Source organism: Styela clava, chromosome 1 (assembly GCF_964204865.1).
Source record: "Styela clava chromosome 1, kaStyClav1.hap1.2, whole genome shotgun sequence".
Classification (NCBI taxonomy): domain Eukaryota; kingdom Metazoa; phylum Chordata; class Ascidiacea; order Stolidobranchia; family Styelidae; genus Styela; species Styela clava.
In genome coordinates this window covers 27,501,534-27,522,911 of record NC_135250.1, presented here as the reverse complement: position 1 = coordinate 27,522,911, position 21,378 = coordinate 27,501,534, and the positions used below count along the sequence as shown (strand labels likewise).

The 21,378-nt window shown below is 30.5% G+C and overlaps 2 protein-coding genes across 2 annotated transcripts; one reads left to right on the top strand and one right to left on the bottom strand.

Moving 5' to 3' along the window:
* Positions 1–8,244: 8,244 nt before the first annotated feature.
* Positions 8,245–11,508, bottom strand: LOC144425709 (uncharacterized). Its single transcript, XM_078115249.1, has 6 exons — positions 11,387–11,508; positions 10,194–10,427; positions 9,843–10,037; positions 9,315–9,521; positions 8,805–8,993; positions 8,245–8,516 (listed from the first exon to the last, which is right to left on the bottom strand). Exons 1-6 carry the CDS (start codon positions 11,421–11,423, stop codon positions 8,245–8,247), a joined length of 1,134 nt encoding a protein of 377 aa, XP_077971375.1. The 5' UTR covers positions 11,424–11,508.
* A 3,328-nt stretch (positions 11,509–14,836) lies between these two features.
* LOC120334901 (uncharacterized) lies at positions 14,837–16,944 on the top strand. Its single transcript, XM_039402418.2, has one exon. The coding sequence runs from the start codon at positions 14,955–14,957 to the stop codon at positions 16,131–16,133; it is 1,179 nt and encodes a 392-aa protein (XP_039258352.2). The 5' UTR covers positions 14,837–14,954; the 3' UTR covers positions 16,134–16,944.
* The last annotated feature ends 4,434 nt before the right edge of the window (positions 16,945–21,378 follow it).

Below are 21,378 nucleotides of genomic sequence, written 5' to 3'. Positions count from 1 at the left end.
CACTCGAGTAAATACGTCTTGGTAGCTCCCGACACTTCGGTGGTGGCCCTAATTATGCATATATACCAGGGTCTTTTATTTCTGCTTGGTTGAACTGGACCCCACTCAAATTAAAAAATAAACGTTATGAACATAGGATACACATTTAATACAACTCAGTTTTGATACTCTTTTATCAACATTTTGGCAATTTTAAAATCGTTGCAGGTAAGGTACACAATTGTGGTAGCCAAATTCTATGCACCCATGCACGTATTATTGTATACTCATCCTTTTCAGACGCGCAACATGTTGACTGCAGTACTAGCGAAACATAATATTTTTATTATGTTACAGTGACTAATTGATTATCAATTTTTTTTATCAGATTTGACCAAGTTTTGTTTATGCAATATTAGAAGTTGTTATGAATATTTTCGGAATCTGTTGCTCCATCTTCCATATGGGAGTTTCCAATAAACAAATATATCACAATGGAATTGGCTTCTACGTACTAAATAGCATTACGCAATGAACAACATTTGCAGATCGTTATTTCAAACTTACTCCCACACTTTTCCGGTTTAAATGCATCAATTTGCGTTGTATTGTTGTATTGGGAGACAATTTCATTCAAGTCAATACTGATGCGTGTCACAGTTTGTGAATTCTGTCATAACTGATCAAAAAAGAGATCAAGATTCAATATTTATAGATTTTATCTCTTATTTATAGACATTTTGCTAAATTGCTTTAAGTTTTACTCTAAGGTGCATTTAAATACAGAATTATATATTTTGTTTTCATAAATGTTAGTTAAAAGGTGGGTTTTTATATTAAAATACAATGTCGACCCTCAATTCAGTGTCGGGATCTTAATTTGGTCCAGCCTCCATATGGGAATTTCCAATGAACAAAAATATTGCAGTGGGTTTCGCTTCCATGTACTAAATAGCATTACCCAATGTACCACATTTGCAAAGTGGTATCCTAAAAATAATTCTACACTCTCACTGTTTCGATGTGTCAATTTGCATTGTATTGTATGACAGAGACACTTTCGTTCAAGTCAATACTGATACGTGTTAACGTTTGTGAATTGTGTCAACACTGTTGAAAAATAGCATAAAGTTTCATTATTTATATATGTTATATCCAATTTATAGACACTTCTCTAAATGGCCTAAAATCTTATCAAAGGGGCACAATTAAATAAAGTTTTAGATATTTTGTTAGCATAAATGTTGTTTAATAGGTGGCTTTTTGGAGCTCCAGAAGTATGTGCACCAAGATGTCGTACAACCTGAACACAGTATTGTGTACCGGTTAGGATTCAGGTGGTGCGATATTTTGGTGTACATATTTCTAGCGTACCGACTTTTTATATCAAAATACAATGTCGACACTTGGATTAGTGATGAATTTCAGCCAAATGATAGTGCACGAATGCTTTTCAAAGTTATTCGAGTCAAAATGTTTTTATGACGTCACATGCGGGCGTTCAATCATATTAAATGTATGTATTAAAAATAAAAAATAATCGTGTTCTGCATCGGCCTTAGTCCGAAAGTGAGAAAAACAAGTATTATAGGCGTAAAATTGACTTCATTGTGATGATCGTTGATACTAAATTTATCCTTAAAAAAATCCGCTGCTGGTGAAGATTGGCACAAGAAGTAGCATTAATACATGCAAAATAATAACCAACATGTTGTTGCAGATTTCAACAGTAGACTCAGTGCATCAATTTCAATGTTTTAAAAGTTTTTGGATGTCTTCTTTAATTTATATTTTGAATTAAATACAAATTTGACTTAAATATTAGTATGTGACAGTAATTTATTTTTAATATTTGTCAGAGGTTGAACCCTGCCTTATTGAATGTTATATGTTTTATGTTTGTGGAATTTAAATGTATGAATGCTGTTGGTTTATACTCTATGTGTGAACTAAAATATCTTATTGTTTTTTTATTTCTATATACCAAATAGCAATGCACACTATAAAAATATTAATCTCCAATGTGAAAAATCACAAATACTATTACAATTTTTCTGTTTTTATGCGTCAATTAGCATTGTATCCTTGCAGATAAATTGCCATTCTTGGATGCGAATTCTCGTGTAAACGGCGAAGCCAGTGACTAAGAAAACGAAAGAGCGTGTATTTAAAGTTTGTATTTGTCTTCCTGGCAACAAACTATACCCTGTGTTATATCTATTCCTAGGAAAGCCATTTAAAAGAAGACAGCGGTGTGTAAGAAATCAATTTGGTTTCTGAAATCAAGCGCTCCCAAACGTACAATTGTGTTTATAAGAACCTTCAGAAATGGATTAATGTATAACTGATATTAAATTATTTAGATTGTTTCCGATTACTTGGATTGTTTCCGGATTGTTCCTTGCGCCTGTTACGGTTCCTTCTTATGAAAACCCGTAACTATCTTTAGATAATCCCAAATAGCTCAAAAAGAGCTTTTGGTAAACACCTAAGATATTAAAAATATTATGGTTGATTTCATATTACATAAAATTTGCAAAATAAAGGGGATATTCCGCTCAGCCGAGATCGGGGCAGTTTTCTCATGATCAAAAGAACAATCTCCATATACAGATACATTATCAAGGGGGCGAGCTTCAACAAGACACTACAGTTTTGTGTTTCTTGTTCTGAAACACGTTACAATATTTTTTCAGTCAATTGTTGTTAACTTATTGTTAATTTTCTGACAAAAAATAGAGCATGCACGCTTTTCAAAATTATTCGAGTCAAAAAGCTTTGTATGGCGCCATATGCGGGCGTTCTATCGTCTTAAATTTATGTAATGAAAATAAAAAAATAATTGCGTCTACATCTGCCTTAGTCCGCCGGTGGAAAAATAAATATTATTTGCGCAAAATTGGCTTTATTGTGATAATCGTTGATCCCAAATTCATCCTGAAAAAATCCGGTGCGGTTGCATAATGACATATATAGTAGCAAAAATAAATGCAATCAATGATATTTTGAAAACTCACGAAGATGAATTATCCTTATCGGAAGCGCAAAATAATAACCCAAATGCTGTTGCAGATTTCAACAAGAGACGTAGTGCAACAATTTCAATGTTTCAGAAATTTTAAGATACTTTCATTAAGTTATATTTTGAATTAAATACAAATGAGACATTAATATCAGTATCCGACAGTTATTTTTCATTAAAATATTTGTCATAGTTTGAACCCTGCATTATTGATTTCATACGTTTTATTTTTACTGTTATTTGTATTTATGGTGTATATTGGTTCAAATTTTATATGCGAATATTCATTCTATGAATTAAAAAAATTTCATTGAATTTTATTTCTATATATCTAACAGACATACGTACTATAAAATATAATTCCCCAATGTGTAAAATTACCAATACTCTTTAAAAGTTTCCTGTTTTGATGCGTCAATTTGCATTGTACCATTGCAAATTTATTGCCATTCTTGGATGCTGAGTCTCATATAACCATGAAGCCAGTGGCTTCGTATACTAAAAATCGTGTATCAGAATTTGTAATTGTCTTCCCCCGCATCAAGCTATATCGTGTCTTATATCTATTATATGGAAGCCATTGAAAAAGATATACTTGTGGTTGAATATTCAATTTGGTTCCTAAAATTTTGCGCTCCCAGACGTACACCTATGTTTATAGAAACCCACAAAAACGACAAAATTGCCTGCCAAATTGAACAATATGTATATATTTAACATTTCATACACATTCATATATTATATTTATATGCTATCCTTTAAAGAAAAGGGGTATTAAACCCCAAAATTGTTTAAAACTATTTAAAATAGCTAATTATACAACTCAACATTTCTATGGCTCAAGTCAGACACCAAATACTTCAAAACTAATCAATATTGTTAGTTTTTTGTTGAAAAATTCAAACATTTTGTAAAACTTGAATAATCCTTTAAATTTTTAAAAATTGGTAACCACTGTAATTAAACTAGACAACTTCTGAAAATCTAAAAATCTAAATTCCTACCAATATCACTAATAATTCATTAAAAAAAGGAGCTAGAACACATTCAAAATTTCAAAAAATTCCATACAGAAATTTTTTGAAAGTAATAACTTTACTAAAATATAGCCAACTCAAAAAATATTTAACTGTAATGTTGGAAAGTTTATTTACAAACGGAAAATAGAAACAGACAATTTTACTTGTATTAAAATAAGTTTAAACAAGTGCAAAATTTAATGGCGTCATGTTCAGTAAAATTAACATAGTTTGCCTTTTACCAACTTGAAACAACTCGACAAATTGTAGACACGTGTTTTCCAACAATGTTTCAAGAAACTTGTGCGGTTTACACCACCCATTCATATATATACATTCGATGTTACATACCAGGAAAGAATAATTATAAGATGAACTTAAAAAAAAGACATATAAAAGTAATAGTTATAAAGAATAAACAATGGCGCGATCCAGAAATACTTTGTTTTTATTTCCATTTGCGCTCAGCCTATTGGCTTTAGAAAGTATTTATACATAAACTAGTACTTGAAACAGTTACGGTTCCCTAACAATTTACATTAAATACCTAAAAGACTTAACCATAACTCTGCATTTTTGTAACGTTCCGTCGGAAGAGAGTAAGACTGCTTTAGACAAATATATTTATGTCAAGTGAAGCGATTACATGCAAGCCTCACAATTAGTTTCGTTTTTTCCACGACAAAATATATATATGTATTTCCTTTAAAATTTAGGTATATAGCTTTATAACCCATTGATATATGCAATCACATTATGAAATGTTATGACAAAGTATTCACAAAATGTTGTTGTCATCCAATGATCGAATTCAAATAATATATTCAAACTACAACCGCCTTTTTCAAGATAATATTCATTGATCCGACCAAATATTCACGCCTTCACATTTCAATTGCATAACGTAGCAAAGTTATTCTGAACATATGATATTTCATTGTGAATGTTTCATACAAGAGTGAGTTATTTCTATTGAAGTATTAAAATGCTATCTTTGTGTTTTTTACTAATCCTCAAATAGTTGAAGTGGAACAAAAACATGTCAAAACAAGCTGACTAATTTTCAAACATGTAGTGCAAATTTGCAATTGAATGCGACTGTAGATGAATGTAAAATATATGTATAAATCCGTGAAACATTAGTTCTAAATGTTTTTTTCTATTTGTTTATATACGTATTACTCAATCCAGCAAAACTGAAGTTTTCGTCGAAAAATGTAACGTCAATGCGAATGTCACAGACGTTATATTCCTATAAAATATCACATTTCATTCCACAAACTAGTTGTACTCGGAAATTAAAACGTGATCATCTTCATAACCTTTCTGTTTATAATGTAAATCAGTGTTCGGCAAACTTTATGTACTCGCGGGCGAAATATCCACTTGCCCGCTAGGGTGCGGGCCGCATTAATTTCCGACTATGAACAATCGCCACACATACCTTCAAATTATGGTGCACAAGCACCTTCTATTGCTGTGTTAAAAGGCTGTAACAGTGAGACGTGTATATGGCCTTTTCTATATATTTTATCAAACAATACATTGTTTTTACTTATTAACAGTGTTAAGGATGTTGTTGCTTTCTGTGTCCTGGTCAAAGCGGCAACTTGGTTGTACTTATTTTATTATATTTTAGATCTCACACCAATAAGTGCTCTCGAACGTATACACTTCACGTTTTACACTGTCGCACAGATGAGCAGTGGCGCAGCCCGGGGTCTCGGTGTCGAATTTTGTTTTCGCAATTACACGTTTAACATCAAATACCCTAATACCTGCGATGCTGACGTGGCATTTCAAGCAAACTGGTTTTAAAACGCGCAAGAAAGAAAAATATTTTTCCTTTGAAGCACTTTGGAATGTTCGGCCCTCGTCGAAAATTTTCCTCCCTTTCAGACATTTTTAAATTTTATAATTACAACCAACGATGGAACGTTCATAAAGTAAATCACTTACGACTGACGCAACTCGTTATAAAACAAGCGACGAACAGCGGCACTTGTTACCACATAAATTAACATGGATACGATACATTTAAAGATCAATTTTTGTTTTATGAATTAAAAGTCGCTTGAGGACCGCAAAAAATTTGTTCGCGGGCCGCAGTTTGCCGACCCCTGATGTATTCATTTTCATATCATTATCCCAAAGTATGCGTTCTTGTTTGATTTGTTCATGTTAGAACTATAACACGAGACATAAATACATTCAGTCCTGTGTGCTATGACCCTGGGACACAAAGCTTCATAATCAATTTGCTGCTGAATCGTTTGAATACTCGCCAAGCGCGTCTAATATTTTTTTGTTTTCTGTGATGTTATTTTTTCAATCCAAATTCTTAGAAGTATTCGTTTTAATGAAATAAATAGAGAAAACTGCTTTGATGTATATAGTATTTTATTGCTAAAGTTAACATTTTAATTTCTAAAACTTTAATTACGATTTCTTCACATATGGTTAAAAATTGATGAAAAGGTTTCAATCTACTACTCTCGTAAAAGCATTATCATCTGTATTAAATGACACGATGTTTTGTTAAAACAAGTATATTATACAAAGTTTCTACAAGCAATTAAAAGTAATTTTGTCTATGTCAAAAAAAACGACTTGGCCAAACTCTTTTATTCGTAAAAAATATACATATTTAATATTTTACTAGTTTGACAAAATATTATTTTTCATTTGCACACCATTGTTTTATACGTCTAAAAATGAATTTAAATATGACCAAATAAAATAGTCCATCTCACTAGAAATGCATGACATATGTAAAAATACAATTGTTATCTATTTCATAAGGTTTCATTTTTACTCCCGTTAAAAAAACATGGTAAGAAAAAAATTCGGAAAAAACAGATAAGTCAACTTTAATTACAAATATCCAGAGAGTAAAGCGATTATTTTTGCAGAAGACGACAATAAACAAATGATCTGCATGTGTGTTCTTTAGTTTCAGTTTGAAAACAAATTAATATTTATTCGAAGTACTCCGATTTCAGTAGGAGTTTGTTCATCGATATTGTGTAATATGATTATAATTTCCAATCAATGTCAAATTTTTGAACTTCGAGTTTATTTAAATTTTATACTGTAATTGAGACATAAAAACATATGCTTTTGTAACTGTGTCCTATTATTTAATTTAAATATAATGAAAACAATACATTGCGTGAACTCAAATCTGTTGAAATTTATCTTATATAAAGCAAATAAAAGTTTCTAAAAGCAAAAAAAAAATACCCTAAACATGTTCTTACCAATATTTGACTAACTCACAAATTGAACTACAATATAAATATTCACGATCGAATCCCTAATATAGAATTCACAATTGTTTCACTTCCGACTTGAGATATATACATATAGTCTTCCGTTTTTATTAAAAATATCAAGAATAATTCTTTAGTGAAAGATTTGAACAGCATATTCTTCCGTGGTTCTGCATGTTGATATAAAGAATGAAAACATTTGGATTTTTCTTAATATATAAAAATGAGGACCTCAAACATTGATGCGTTAATACATTTTTATAAAAAGGGGGTGTTACGACATGACACGATATATCCTAGAGCGCTCGCTACCTGTGTTTGATTACCTTCGTTGTCATTTCAAAACGAGGTATTTCTCTTGTAACTGTTCTACTGTACAGTGTGCTTTTTATGTTAACTGATATTATGAGTTGGTGATCTCGAGTCATTTGTTGAGAACCCGTAAAGCTAGATAGAGAACGATACAATTTTGTTCTTACTTTTCAAATTGAAAATATTCCTCAAGTTCTTCTACCGTTTCATCAAATGTAGTATCCAATTTCACAAGTTTTTCGTAAATATTTTCAAATGAGACATCCGACCTACGTTGTATATTTGGTAAATCCATCGAGGGAAGACTAGGCAAACGACGGAGTAAGAATTTATTTGAGTCAGGTGTCTGGTTCTGATCGCTAAAAATTGATTAAACTGTGAATCATCTCTGTGAAATGGCGAAAAATATTTAGCTGTCGCAGAATATTTATATGCTCGATTAAATTGTTAGTTAATTAAGCGTAGCATTGTTTTGAAAAAATAGGGATATATAGGCTTAGTATAAACTAAACGCTGATTGATTAACAACCGATACCGAACCATTAATAAATCATATAAAAACAAAATTAATAATGAAGATTTGTGGCATGTGCTCAAAACAACTGAATAAAGGTAATAATCTTGTGTAACAAAACTATGCCTACCACTCGGGGGTGATTGGAGCAGATGTTGGCGAGTTATCGATATGTGAGGTGTTTTCACGCTCTTCATTTGAATTTACTGAGTCAACGGTATTTTGCAAATTTGAAGACATCCCAATTGAATCAATAACACGATTTTGAGTATTTTGTTGCCTCCTCTTGTTTTTTATGACAAATAATATCAAGGTCATGTTTAATATATAACCGGACAGAGCACATGTTAACATGATGATAAATTCTTCCTCGGATGTTAAGCCGGAATATCGATTACCTGTCGAAAGAATTAAAATATTTATTGCAATTTCTTAAATTACTAAAAATATGAATTCTTTAGCTTGTTCAAATATTGTTTTACTATAGTGTATTTAATAATTATTTGTTCATAATTTTAATTTATTGTTTTTTTCTGACAAAATCAAAGTAACCATTTGTTATGTTTGAAAGCCAAAACGTATATAGAATGGAAAGTGTTTTGTGTTAATATTGTTTCCGAATTTTTACATAGATAATTGTAATATATTTGCTTATTCGTTATTATCAAAAATAAATCTGAGCCTACCAAAATTAATATATTCCAATCTAAATTGAATTATTGATGGTTCGCACATGTATTTCAGATATATTTCAGAAGTGTCCACTATTTGAGTAACACAATTTGGTTCGTCAAATCCCCCATCATGAGACATGTAGTATATCATACACACAAATTTCGCGTCAGAGCTGAAGTTGATATGTTTGTTATAGCCTTCTAAACAAACACAGGTAAAAAAAAATTTAAGTAAATAAAACTCAAACGATCTTTAGTTGTCGATCAATTTAACGCCAAAAGTTGGTATATTTTGCTTATGTTAAACGCTTGAATAAATTTATTGAGTAAAAACACTGAACCTAAAAATCTTTAGTTTTTGATATTTATTTAGCCAAAAATTGCAAAGAACCTAAAATTGGATCTATATTTAAACATAAAAAAAAATTCTTGCGTCTAATTTATGAAATTCAGGCAATAATTCAAAATTTGAACTAATTGCTGATATTCAACAAAATGCGTTTAGTATAAAATACACTATACCTGATGTTTCAATCCACAGCATTTCTCTATATTTTGCACTTGTAGTTCCAGTAAAGTTGAGAATTAATATTTCTGCTGTATTCTCTTGACCATAAGTAGAAAAACTAAACTTCCATGTGCATACTCTTTGGTCACATTCCGATTTGTTTTTAGGACTTTGAATTGTTCCATTAGAATTAGATATCGAAATATCTTTGCACGTGTTCTCTTAAATAAAAGTAGTTTGAGTTATTTTAATAAGTTCTTTTGTAAAAATGGTTGGTGAACGGAAGTGATATCCAACATATGATGTTAAAAATTTCAGATATTATATTTCAATAAATTTAAGTGAGAAATTAATTATTCCAAGTTGTATGCGGATCTCGTTATGCTGCTACGAAAACTATAGTTTCATCTGAACACATTTGAAGTGACCGAATATTATAAAAGAAACAAAAATAGACAGTTTTAAAAAGTAGAATTCAATATTATTGAAGTTTTCGAAAACGACGTTTAAAATTTCAATTTTTCTTACAACAAACTACATACCACAAGGATAAATCGCATAGTCTATAGTAAACTGGAATCTGCTTGGCTCGCATTTAAATTTGAGTATGATGTCTTCTTGTACTTGAAGAGCATTCCACTGAAGAGTTTTTATTTCCTCCAAACATTTATCAGAGATGTAGTAGGATAAACACACAGTAGATGTTGATTCAAAATCGATATTTTTGTAATTCAGTCCTGAATTTCAAAGTTTTCACTTGGTGTAAATAAGAGAAAATAATATAAATAAAATGTATTTTTGCGAAATTGAAACTAGTTCGGCAAAGTAGGTGTAATCAATTATTTTACTTTTTATTCATTTTAATAAATTAATGTCATATTTATTCTGTTTACCTTCTCCTTCGATCCAGAGTAAATCAGAATTTCCAACGCCATAATTTTTCGAAATATTCAATACAAGTAATTTGTCATTTGTGGTATAATATCCATCGATTATCAACCGAAATCTCCATGAACATATTTTGTCTTTGCATTCATCCCGTTGTGACGGGCTCATTATTGTTCCTGATTCGTACTTAATTGAACTCCCATCTGCGCAGGTGCTAGCTCTTGAACACGATATCAAACCTGAAATAAGAGTTTTATTGCCCAAAATCAGAAACCGCTGAAACCCGCTAGTATGGTGTTAGTCAATATTACCAATTCACTTAGTATTTATAAGTAATATACAATAGTGCATTAGCTTAGTATTTATTTCCTTGTCATAAATCATGATATAGAGCTCTTTTTCAGTTTAATTACTAGTTTACAATACCAACTCAAGAACATATAGAGCGCCCCCGTTTTAAAATGTATCACGTCTCGCGCCCACCTTAAAAATAATGAGCTAACAATAAGCTACAAATAACAGATATTCAGACGAAAGTTTTATTTAAAAAACAAATTGAAAATACGTGGATGGAATCGCAATCTCTAAACAAAGAAATCTAAATATTCAAAATAAGGCGGGCAAAATCAAATCTAACAAATATTTTTAATTTTATTTTGCTTCACGCCCCTCAAAAATTTGTCTACCCCCTGGTACGGGGCACGTTCCACCGTTAGAAAACCACCGGTATAGAGCATAAGAAGATAAAAGTCAAAAAAACATAAGTGTTTGATTGGGTATAAAAAAAAATTGTGGCAATAATTTTATTTATATTTCCCAACAAAAACTTTAAATTCATTAATTTCAAGTATTTTGTTGCTGATTTAAAAAAAAATTATTACTTTATTGAAATGGGTTTGTTACAGATTGTTCACGCTTGAAGAGAACTGATTATCGCTTATATATATGCTGAAGCATAACAAATTGAAATTGGTGAAAAGTGATTTTTCATTTGACTTTCAATAATTCAATGCACGCGCACTACATAAAAATAGTCGAACAAATTAATTCAAAATATAATAGTTATATAATTTTGTAATAATAATGTTTCGATTCAAACTTCACATTGTAGTTGGGATAGTTTCGATTTTTTATAAATACAGAAAAGTAGTTTGATTAATTGTATTGTAATGAAATTGCACTTACTGCAGTTACTCACCAAGGAATACCAGAATAAATCCAATCAAACAGTGCATATTTTGATTATCAATGCTTGCCTACAGCTATCATGTAAAGTAACGATGAATAATAATTTTCATTCTCTATAAGAAACGTTTACACTTTGATGCGCATGATTCGCATATCACCCTTGCACTAAAATGGAAAGAATATAACAGCTCATATATAAGAAAATGGCTTTTGCTTAGATATTTCCTATGGAAATTACCTATACACTTTGAATGACGCTTTAGAACGTTGAAATATTATGAAACAAAATGCCAGTAAAAAACGATAAATCTCATTTCACTTGCGTTGCTTCCTGTATCAATTGAATAGAAACTACTTGAGGTATTCTTTTACTTGTTTCCTACCTGGAACAAATATACTCATTGGTAATATGATTGCCACTAACGCATATCGGGAATGAAAGTGCTCGCATTATGAATGTTTGCCATACATTGGATTTTGCATAAAAAAAAAAAACGATTTATACTACAGAAATATCTTTGAGACAAAAATTGTTTCTATTTTTTTGTAAATTGAAGCGCTTCATTTCATAAAGAGCTCAGTCATAAAACAAATGCAATAAAATAATATGATACGCTCAAATATATCTTTGAACAGAAGTGCACACAATATGGCTCGATGAACTTCTTACAATTTGAATTGTCTTTGTTTGAACAAAAAGTATTGATAATTCTCATCATAGTAAAACATTATAGTTTCTAATATGTAGGATTTCCTTCAGCGCCGTGAATTAAAACAGGGACACATTTAGATATTTGACTTTATTAAAACTTTTTTAGACATGCAACATATCTATCTGCTAGTGAAACTATCATCAAATCTCAATTGCAGCAATCCACACCTAATGGAAGATTTTGTTGAGCAATATTGATTCCTGGAAGGCTAGAAATAGAAAGTTCAGCAAGTTTAAAAATAATTAGATGTGCGACACCTTTAAACATGAATATTTATGGATATTATATTAAAATGTGGTCTTTTGAACTTTCGATTTACTGTCGGTGAACCCACAATGCAATTATATAAGAACATGTTTTACACTACCTCATGCTTGCTTTTATGTTCGTATCGAGCTGAACTGCTTCACTGTATTCTACTAAATTAATATTAAAGTTTCAGCAGCTCTTGGCACATCAGTGGTGGACCATAATGTTGCGCCGCAGAGTCCTGCTAAAATTGAAAAAAAAAACGTTCTGAAAATAAGATACACATTTATTACAACCACTTTTGATACTCTTTTTATAAAAAGTTTGGAAATTTTAGAATCATTGCAGGTAAGGTACACAAATGTGGTACCCATATTCTATGCACCTCTACTCGTAAATTTCTCGTATGCTTACCCTCATCTGGAGCGCAACAAGTTGACTGCAGTTCAAATCACACATGATATTATCAGTATGTGACATTACCTTTTTATCAAAATGTTTGTTATTATTATTGTATTTCAAATATTTGAATTAATCAAGAACTATTTTCTTAATCACACTTCATATTCACACTCTGGAGTTTCTTCATGCAATGTTGATAACCGTTATGCTTATTTTCGGAATCTGTTGTTCCAGCTTCCATATGAGAACTTCCAATGAACCAAAATATCACAATGGATTTTGCTTCTATGTACTAAATAGCATTACCCAATGCACCACATGCGCAAGTGCGCAAATTTAAAAAAAAACTCTTACACTCTTTCTGTTTCGATGCGTCAATTTGTATTGTAGGATTATATTGTATGAAGAGACACTATCATTCAAGTCAATACTTTATGCGTCTTATAATTGTGACGGCAGTCAACACTGTTGAAAAATAGCATCGAGATTCATTCTTTATGTATGTCATATCCTCCTTATAGTCCTCTTAAAATCTATTATCATATATCGCTAAATTGCTCAAAATTGTACTCAATAGGTACATTTGAATAAAGAATAGATATTTTGTTAGCGTAAGTGTTCATTAATAAATGGCTGTTGTTATAGCTAAGCACAAGCACATTTATTTCAATGTTTTGAAATTTTTTATATATTTAAAATTTATTATCTTCTTTATGTCATATTTTGAATAAAATACCAAAGAGACATAAGTATTAGTATGTGACAGTAATTTTTCATTAAAAATATTTGTCATAGTTTGACCCCTGCAATATTGAATTTCATATATTTTATTTTTGCTGTTATTTGTATTTATGATGTATATTGGTTCAGCCTCTATATGCGAATATTCATTCTATGAACTAAAAAATCTCATTGAATTTTATTTCTATATACCAAATATCAATACACACTATAAAAATATTAATCGCCAATGTGAAAAATCACTAATACTATTACACTTTTTCTGTTTTGATGCATCAGTTTGCATTGTACCCTTGCAGATATAATGCCATTCTTTGATGCTGAGTCATATGTAACCATGAAGCCAGTGGCTATGTGTACTAAAAATCGTGTATCAGAGTTTGTAATTGTATGCCTTCGCAACAAACGTACCGTGTGTTATATCTGGTATCTGGTATGAAAAGGTGCTGTTCTCATCCCAAAGATATTAAAATAATTAAACGTGATAGTTGATTTCATATTACCTAAAATTTGCAAAATAAAGAAATTTTCGGCTCGTCATAAGTTGGGACATTTTCGTCATGATTAAAAGAACGATCTCCACATTCAGATACACTATTAGTAGAGCGAGCTTCAACAAGACTCTACGCGTTTTGCTGTTTCTTGTTTTGAATCACGTTCACGAAGGACCATGTTAACATGTTTATACACAGTTCACGAAACACAAATGTATTTGTAGTTTATCTGCCATTCGATTATTTTTCGGGACGTAACAATATATTACACCAAAAAGTTATGGCTAATAGAAAATGATTTGAGGCGATACCGCCGAAGTGATCATAGAAAAATGTACTAAAAATGAAGTAGATAGGTATTGGAATTGATACGGAATTCCATTTAAGCTGTTTTTGCGATTTTTGGTGTGACTTAGTAGGCAAAGCAGTTTAGCTCCATAAATAAACTGTGTCATAATAATGAGTAATATGTATATATATATATATATATATATGTGTGAGTGTTCATCTATAAACACTAATTTTGTAAAATAGTTATTACATGATATTTTAAACGTGAAGCCCTTAATACATTTTTAATTAAGCCAGATTATAATGAAAAATTGAAAACGAACTTAAGCTTAAATTACATATAATAACTAGGTTGATAAAAAAATAAAGCAGAGCCGAGGTAATTATGTATAATCAAGTGCAAAATGTTGGACAATTACTACTATAGAACATTTAGAAACTAGTCAAGTTTGAACAACTGTTAAATTATGTGCCCGAGGCACCGTATTCGTTCCATACATGCGTGGCTTTAACGTCAGCTTCTGTAACGGAAAGCAGTCCATAATAACATAGTTTGGTTGTTATCTTTGATCAAAATTAAAATTGCTAATTGTAGTAGTTGAAATATATTAGTTTTTAGCGTCTACAAAAATGAATTCATTTGTTAAATATTGTCAGTTTATTTACAATTAAAATTGTTTTTAGTATAATGAACAACAGTTATGATGGCAATTCGTCAACAGTATATTTGACATCAATCGGATATAATGGGATTGAAATAGCTTTTGATATTAAAAACAATACTGAAGACTATGTGAATGAAACATTGACAAATTTTACAACATCTGAAGTCGAGGAAGCATTATATTTTTATGGAAAAAATGAACTTTCTTGGATTACTAACATATTGGCAACGTCTATATACTTAGCTATTGGCTTTTACATATTTGGAGTGTTAACAATAGGAATGCAAAAGCGTATTGATAAAAGAAAAACAAAGGAAAGCACTGCAAAACGAATTGGCAAACTCATGGTAATAATGAGATATATATTGACTATTTGTTTTTTGATAAACTGTCTTTCCAACCTTGTAGAAAAATTCGTCGTAGAGAAATATGAACCACAAATATGTCCAGTGACAAAATATTCGAAAACTTTATCAGGCGTATTGGTGCTTTCTATCAGTTATTTTGTTCTATGGTTGCGACAAAGACTGTTGTATGAAAACAAAAACATTGAACATTTAACAACAGGTTTATCCAGGGCATTGAGTGTAGTTGTTTTGGTTTTCATATTGGCGACTGCTGTTGGCAACCCAACTGCTTATATAGCTGGATATCGTATCGACATGTCGCAATATGGTTGCGCTGTTGTTCAATCATGGTTACCAAATGGGTCTATGTGGATTGGATTCGCCGTATGTTCTATGGTAATGCAAGCAACGTTACTGTATCTTTTTCTGCAACCTTTGGTAAGACATAGAAGAAACGTAGGCGGAGCCGCTGATAATTTGATGCCTTTATTAAAACGTGCATTTGCTTCAGCATTGATCTGCGCTATATCGGATATAGGTATATCCCTCACGATTATGTTCATAAAGAACTCTTTAATATCTACCCAGCTAATGCAATTGAGCTTATTAATCAATGTTTGTATGGCAATCGTTTCTTTTCCAAACTGGAAGGAAACATTATTTCCATTTTACTACTCATCTCCCAAGTCAGAAACAAAGACACATCTTTACCAATCCGACCCAGTTAGAAGTTCAATATGGAATATGGACATGATTAAGTTGCAATTTTCCACGGTGATCCCCGAATTCACTAGAAGAAAAAGCTTCGGAGATACGAAGAGTCAACGAATCAATACATCAGAATCTACGGTATAACGCAATCCATATATTCCATTATATTCCATTGATCTGCAACTATTTTATTCTTGAATGCGCATTCAAACAGGTGTATTCAATTTTATTTTACTCCATTTTTTTAATAAAAAATACGAATTTGCTATCCCAATCGTTTGGAAAGGAAACAATTATCTTCATTAGATTATTGCGATTTGCGAGGATGTTTTTAGTTATATTCACGCATTTTTGTACACTGTGAAAAGTATATGCTATTCTAATTTTCAAAACATCCCTGATTTGTCGCATTAACAAGGGTATACTCTTACTCTTGCGTTACAAATTTGTTCAAATATTTTGGATTTCTCACTCTGCTATTTGCCAAATGACTGCTGTACCATACATATTATTTGCCAAGATATGGGCATAATGTAATAATAAAAAACAAGAAAGTTGTGAATTATGTGGTTTCACTTATAACTTAATATAATTTCTTCATATATTTCCAAATAAAATTAATATTTTCACTTCGTGTTTCAATCATTTTTGTACTATTTCAATTTTATATATGCAAAATTAATAATAAAACTGATTCTATTCAAAGATTAGATTGGAACATAAAAGGCACTTATTGTCACGGGACGTCTTTTCAATAGTAATTGCTGAGATAAAAACTTTAACCTTGGACTAATCGATTGAAATCTTTAAATTCATTTTTCAGCCCAAAGTAAATTTAGACCAAATTAGAACTTGATGCTTTCAAAATAAAAACTTTAACGCTATATATATATATATATCAGAATTATTTTAAAAATTTTATTTGAATTAATAAAATGCAATAAAATGGCTCAATAATATATTTTGTGGTTGTGAATTTTGGGTTTCAAATGGTAAGATTTAAAAAGTAACATAGCATGATTGTTGATTTCTTTACTTAATTTTTTTTTACTGAACATTCGTTGAGCATTCAATCTAGGCACTAGGCAAGGTGCATACGTCGGAGATGTATCAAATTGAATTTTATAATCTTTGTAACAAACAATGTGCTATTTACAATAACTGTATTGAAAAGCTTGGTACGCACTGAGGAGTTGAAGAAAGGGAAGATTATTTGGACCTGGTAACAAAAACAGAATGTAGTCAATAGACTTGCAATATTGTCTATAAATCCTCACAAGTATTTGTAAATATTTGCTTTGAAAATTAGATATTCAATAAAATTCACTAACACCGTATTGGAGACCCAAGAAATTTTAAATTCGATGTCCGAATGAATTGATAAGTAACAGATTGTCTTTGTTGTTCTGTGTGTCTAAATTACACAGCCCAGTTATTTTTTTCGTTTTCAACATGAAACGACCAATTTGAACGATTAAGTTTTGTTTATGGCATAAATTAGGTATGAAATTGTAATGGGATAATTTGTGACTTCAAGCGACCATTTAATATTAAACTGATGGCAGACAGATTACCTGGAGTGTGACTCGAATGTCCTGGGGCTGTAATTACATAAATAAGTCATTGAAATTTATAACCTATTCTACCGGATTAAGAAAAACTTTCTAGCAAATAAGGTAAGTACTTGTTTTCTTAACCCACGCTTATTCATGGTGGAATGTTGATCATGCATGGGATTAAAAGTGAAGACTTAACGATGTTAATGTGGTTTTGGTGTGCGGTATATGGTTGGTAAACAGGTATTACACAGATTACAGACTACAATCTTTGATGATGAGTTTCCAATCATTAATTTTAAACTTATATTTAATATCTTTAGGCTTTCCTTGAGCACAGGTACAATAAATATACCTGTTCAAAGCAAACTATTGTTTTTATTTCAACTTATATATTTCATTTACTCGAGAGAAAGGGATACTATAAACATTTTATTTTACCAATGCCAATTTTTGTTTGAAATATTGAAGCAACTGCGAATGAAGACTGAAATTTTCTCTCATCAACGAAACTCGATAACGACAACGATGATTGTTTCAAACATTTTCCATATGTTATTGCGACAAAGACATAGATTATTTTGCATATTTTTGTCCAGTCGAAGAACAAAATAGGTTTTGGAAGGCTAACGACTGGATCGAGTTGTTTTGGGTAATAGACACTTTGGTTATTTGACATGAGGAAGCTTATCTCAAATTGAGCACTTCTGAATGGGTGTGTTAGTTGCACTTGTCAAGTTTTTGATTTCTACAGAATGTCTTTAGTCGGCTTAGAATACCTTCGCATCCAAATTCTATATTATTCAGTATACACGCTGTCGTCTTCAATCTCAGCCAACTTAGCGGCAATCTCGTATGTTTCAACTATTGAAGATACAGTTTTAAAGTTTTGTTGGGACTAAATTTAAAAAATGTGTTGCTGCATAATGACATTTATGATAATTCTCTTTATACTTTAGATTTCGGATAGATTTCAACGGGAAAAAACAAAATATGTCGTCTGATATTGATTTCAATAATATTCTGATGTCAGATGAACGAGATGCCCCCCAGCGGCCAAACAGCGATACCACAGCAGTAGTATTTGTTTTCGAAATACAACACGGTTGAGTTGGATCTTGAATTTAATTTTTTTTCCATGTTGATACGTCTCTTTAATACGTACACAATTTTATTTCAATTACTTAATTTACTACTACCGAATTTTGGTAGAAAATGTCGGCGTCCACTAAAAGCTAAGAGAATATGAAATAATTTATAAGTTTTATTTAGATGTCAAATGCTAAATTAAAGGTTGAGCAAAACAAAAAATAACATCATTATTATTCACAATAATTTCTCAAAATTGATAATTCTCATTAGTCGTGAACTATTGTGACACGGAACGATGAAAATTAATAATTAGTGGTCGTAGTTCGTTATCAACTGTGATTGGATAGAATTATTAATAAAATTGCAGTTTCAAAAAGTATCACATATAGATCATCATGTTAAAAAGTAGTGTCAAACTTTTTGAAACGATATTTTCATTTTCATTTAGATCGGATAACGTATAGGTGTATGTGTTTTATGTGCGCATGTTTAATCAATCACAAATTTGCTAACTATACACTTATTTTTACACATAAATATATACATATTTTTTCAGTTTTTAAAATTAGGTTGCGCTTAAACTTTTGCGTTAAAAAATACAATAAGTTATACAAAAAGGACAGTCAGGTGAAAATTAAATGCTCACCTTATTTTCACTCAATAAACTTAATCATCGAAAAATTTAAAAAAATAATCCGTCGAACCGCTTGAATCTCTCACAGTCAACGTTGTATAATATTGTACTTTATTACAATTCTAATATACTGCATTTCTTTAAAATTTTATTTGTTTCCAGCTGAATATTTTTGACTTCATGAATCAATATATAAAAATTATTAATCCCTAGAGTATGGAACTGAGTCATAAACAATGTTTTGTAGTGCGTGGTCTATTTTAAGAAATCAATTTTAGCCACCCGTTTTGCCAGCGCATTTTATTTGTTCTAGTCCCGCTTAATAATTTATTTTTTGAAATGAACAATCAAAACAATTGCAAAAATAATAAAAATATTTTCTGATTTCAAATGGATGACTGTGCAAAACAGAGAGTACTAATAAAATCGTATCTTTGTTTTCTGTGAACCAAAATCGATATATGTTTCGTGGAAACTATTCCCCCGCAATATCTGAGATAAATATGTACATAATTGTATTATTCATATTTTAATATTATTCCGATCCTCAATATTTCAATAAAAATAAATGATCAACACAGAAAATTCATTTCTTTCTTTTCAGTTCAGTTTCCTTTTTTCTTTACAGCAATTTTTCTATTGTGTCTCAGGAGATTTTCTACTCTTATTGCTTTATAACAAAATCATATTCAACTTTGCTGGTATTCATTTAGTACTGGCTACTACAGTGTATTGTGATTTTGGTACGGCAGTTAAAACATAAGATAAACATAATATATTCTAGCAATATATCCAATTGCAAGTTATCACAATTTCCCACTACTACTTAAAATTGATATTCAATTTGAGCGTGTGGTGCGCAACAAACTTCTTGTCTTGATGCACAGATAACATTACTAAAAATGTTACTATTACCTAATCAGTTTATTATGTTTGATGGTATTTTACAAACATACAAATTTAGGCATTCTACAAAGCCTTAAAGTGATAAGCTGAAGCGGGAATATCCAAAATATTAAAGAATATATTACTTCTAATCGACTGCCAAATTCCCATTCATATATTCTCAATACAATCACTGGTTGAAAAATATAAAGATATTCTTCAAATCCTAATAGAAATTCTCATAGTAAAAGAAAGAATTAATATGAAAACCTGAAAAATAATAAATAAATTTGATGGGAAATTATAACCTAATGTATAAAAGAAAAACGAAAATCATATCTCATCCTTTACTTTTCATGTCAGAAAAAATAGGCTTTTGATCTATACGACACTGTACCAATCAAATGTACTAGAGATTTAGGAAAGATAAATGGTAATAGTGAAATCACTATATGCAAAAGAAATAATCTTAGCGTTCGAAACTGAACGAAACTGAGACATATGTTTTATTTCGAAACTAGTTGCCACAATTATCTCATGGTAGTTGAACATATGTTCAATTGCCATCTTCGAATAATGATGTGAAAACATTTTACGTCAAATATAAAATATTAGCAATACCTCAGTTTGGTATTCCTTGGACATTTTTTTTCATCCAAATATTTCTAAAAAAATTAATCATTTGTAACTATTATTAAAAAAAGAATAGGAAATTGAATAAAATTTAGTCACTATCTTTCTTGTAGTGTCTCGATAGTGAACTCCTTGCATATTTTCTATAAACATTAGCACCAATAAATTATGCATTCATATTTTTGAAAGATATTGGTGATATTGATGGTTGTTTTACTACTGTACCTATCATTTCAGGATCCATTAGAATAACTTGCATCCTAAATGCAACATTCAGGCGAGTATTTCATTCATAAGCCGGTTTGTATATGTTATGAACCAAATCCCATACCTTATTTTATTCTTAGACATTATGACCCAGCTTAACATTATCCTTTTTGGTAATGACATATGTTATGAAATACGAAAATTTTTCTATTACAAAATGGAAAATATCTTCCATTTTCAGTTTCTTTTCATATATTAAAAAGGTCATGTTATCAAAAATTAAACAAATGAAATGAGTAAGCTATAATGTAAGACAGGAGAAATGAATTCCGTTTTTAATGTGTGAGCTTGTTTTATAACGATATTCGAAAACACGCAATTA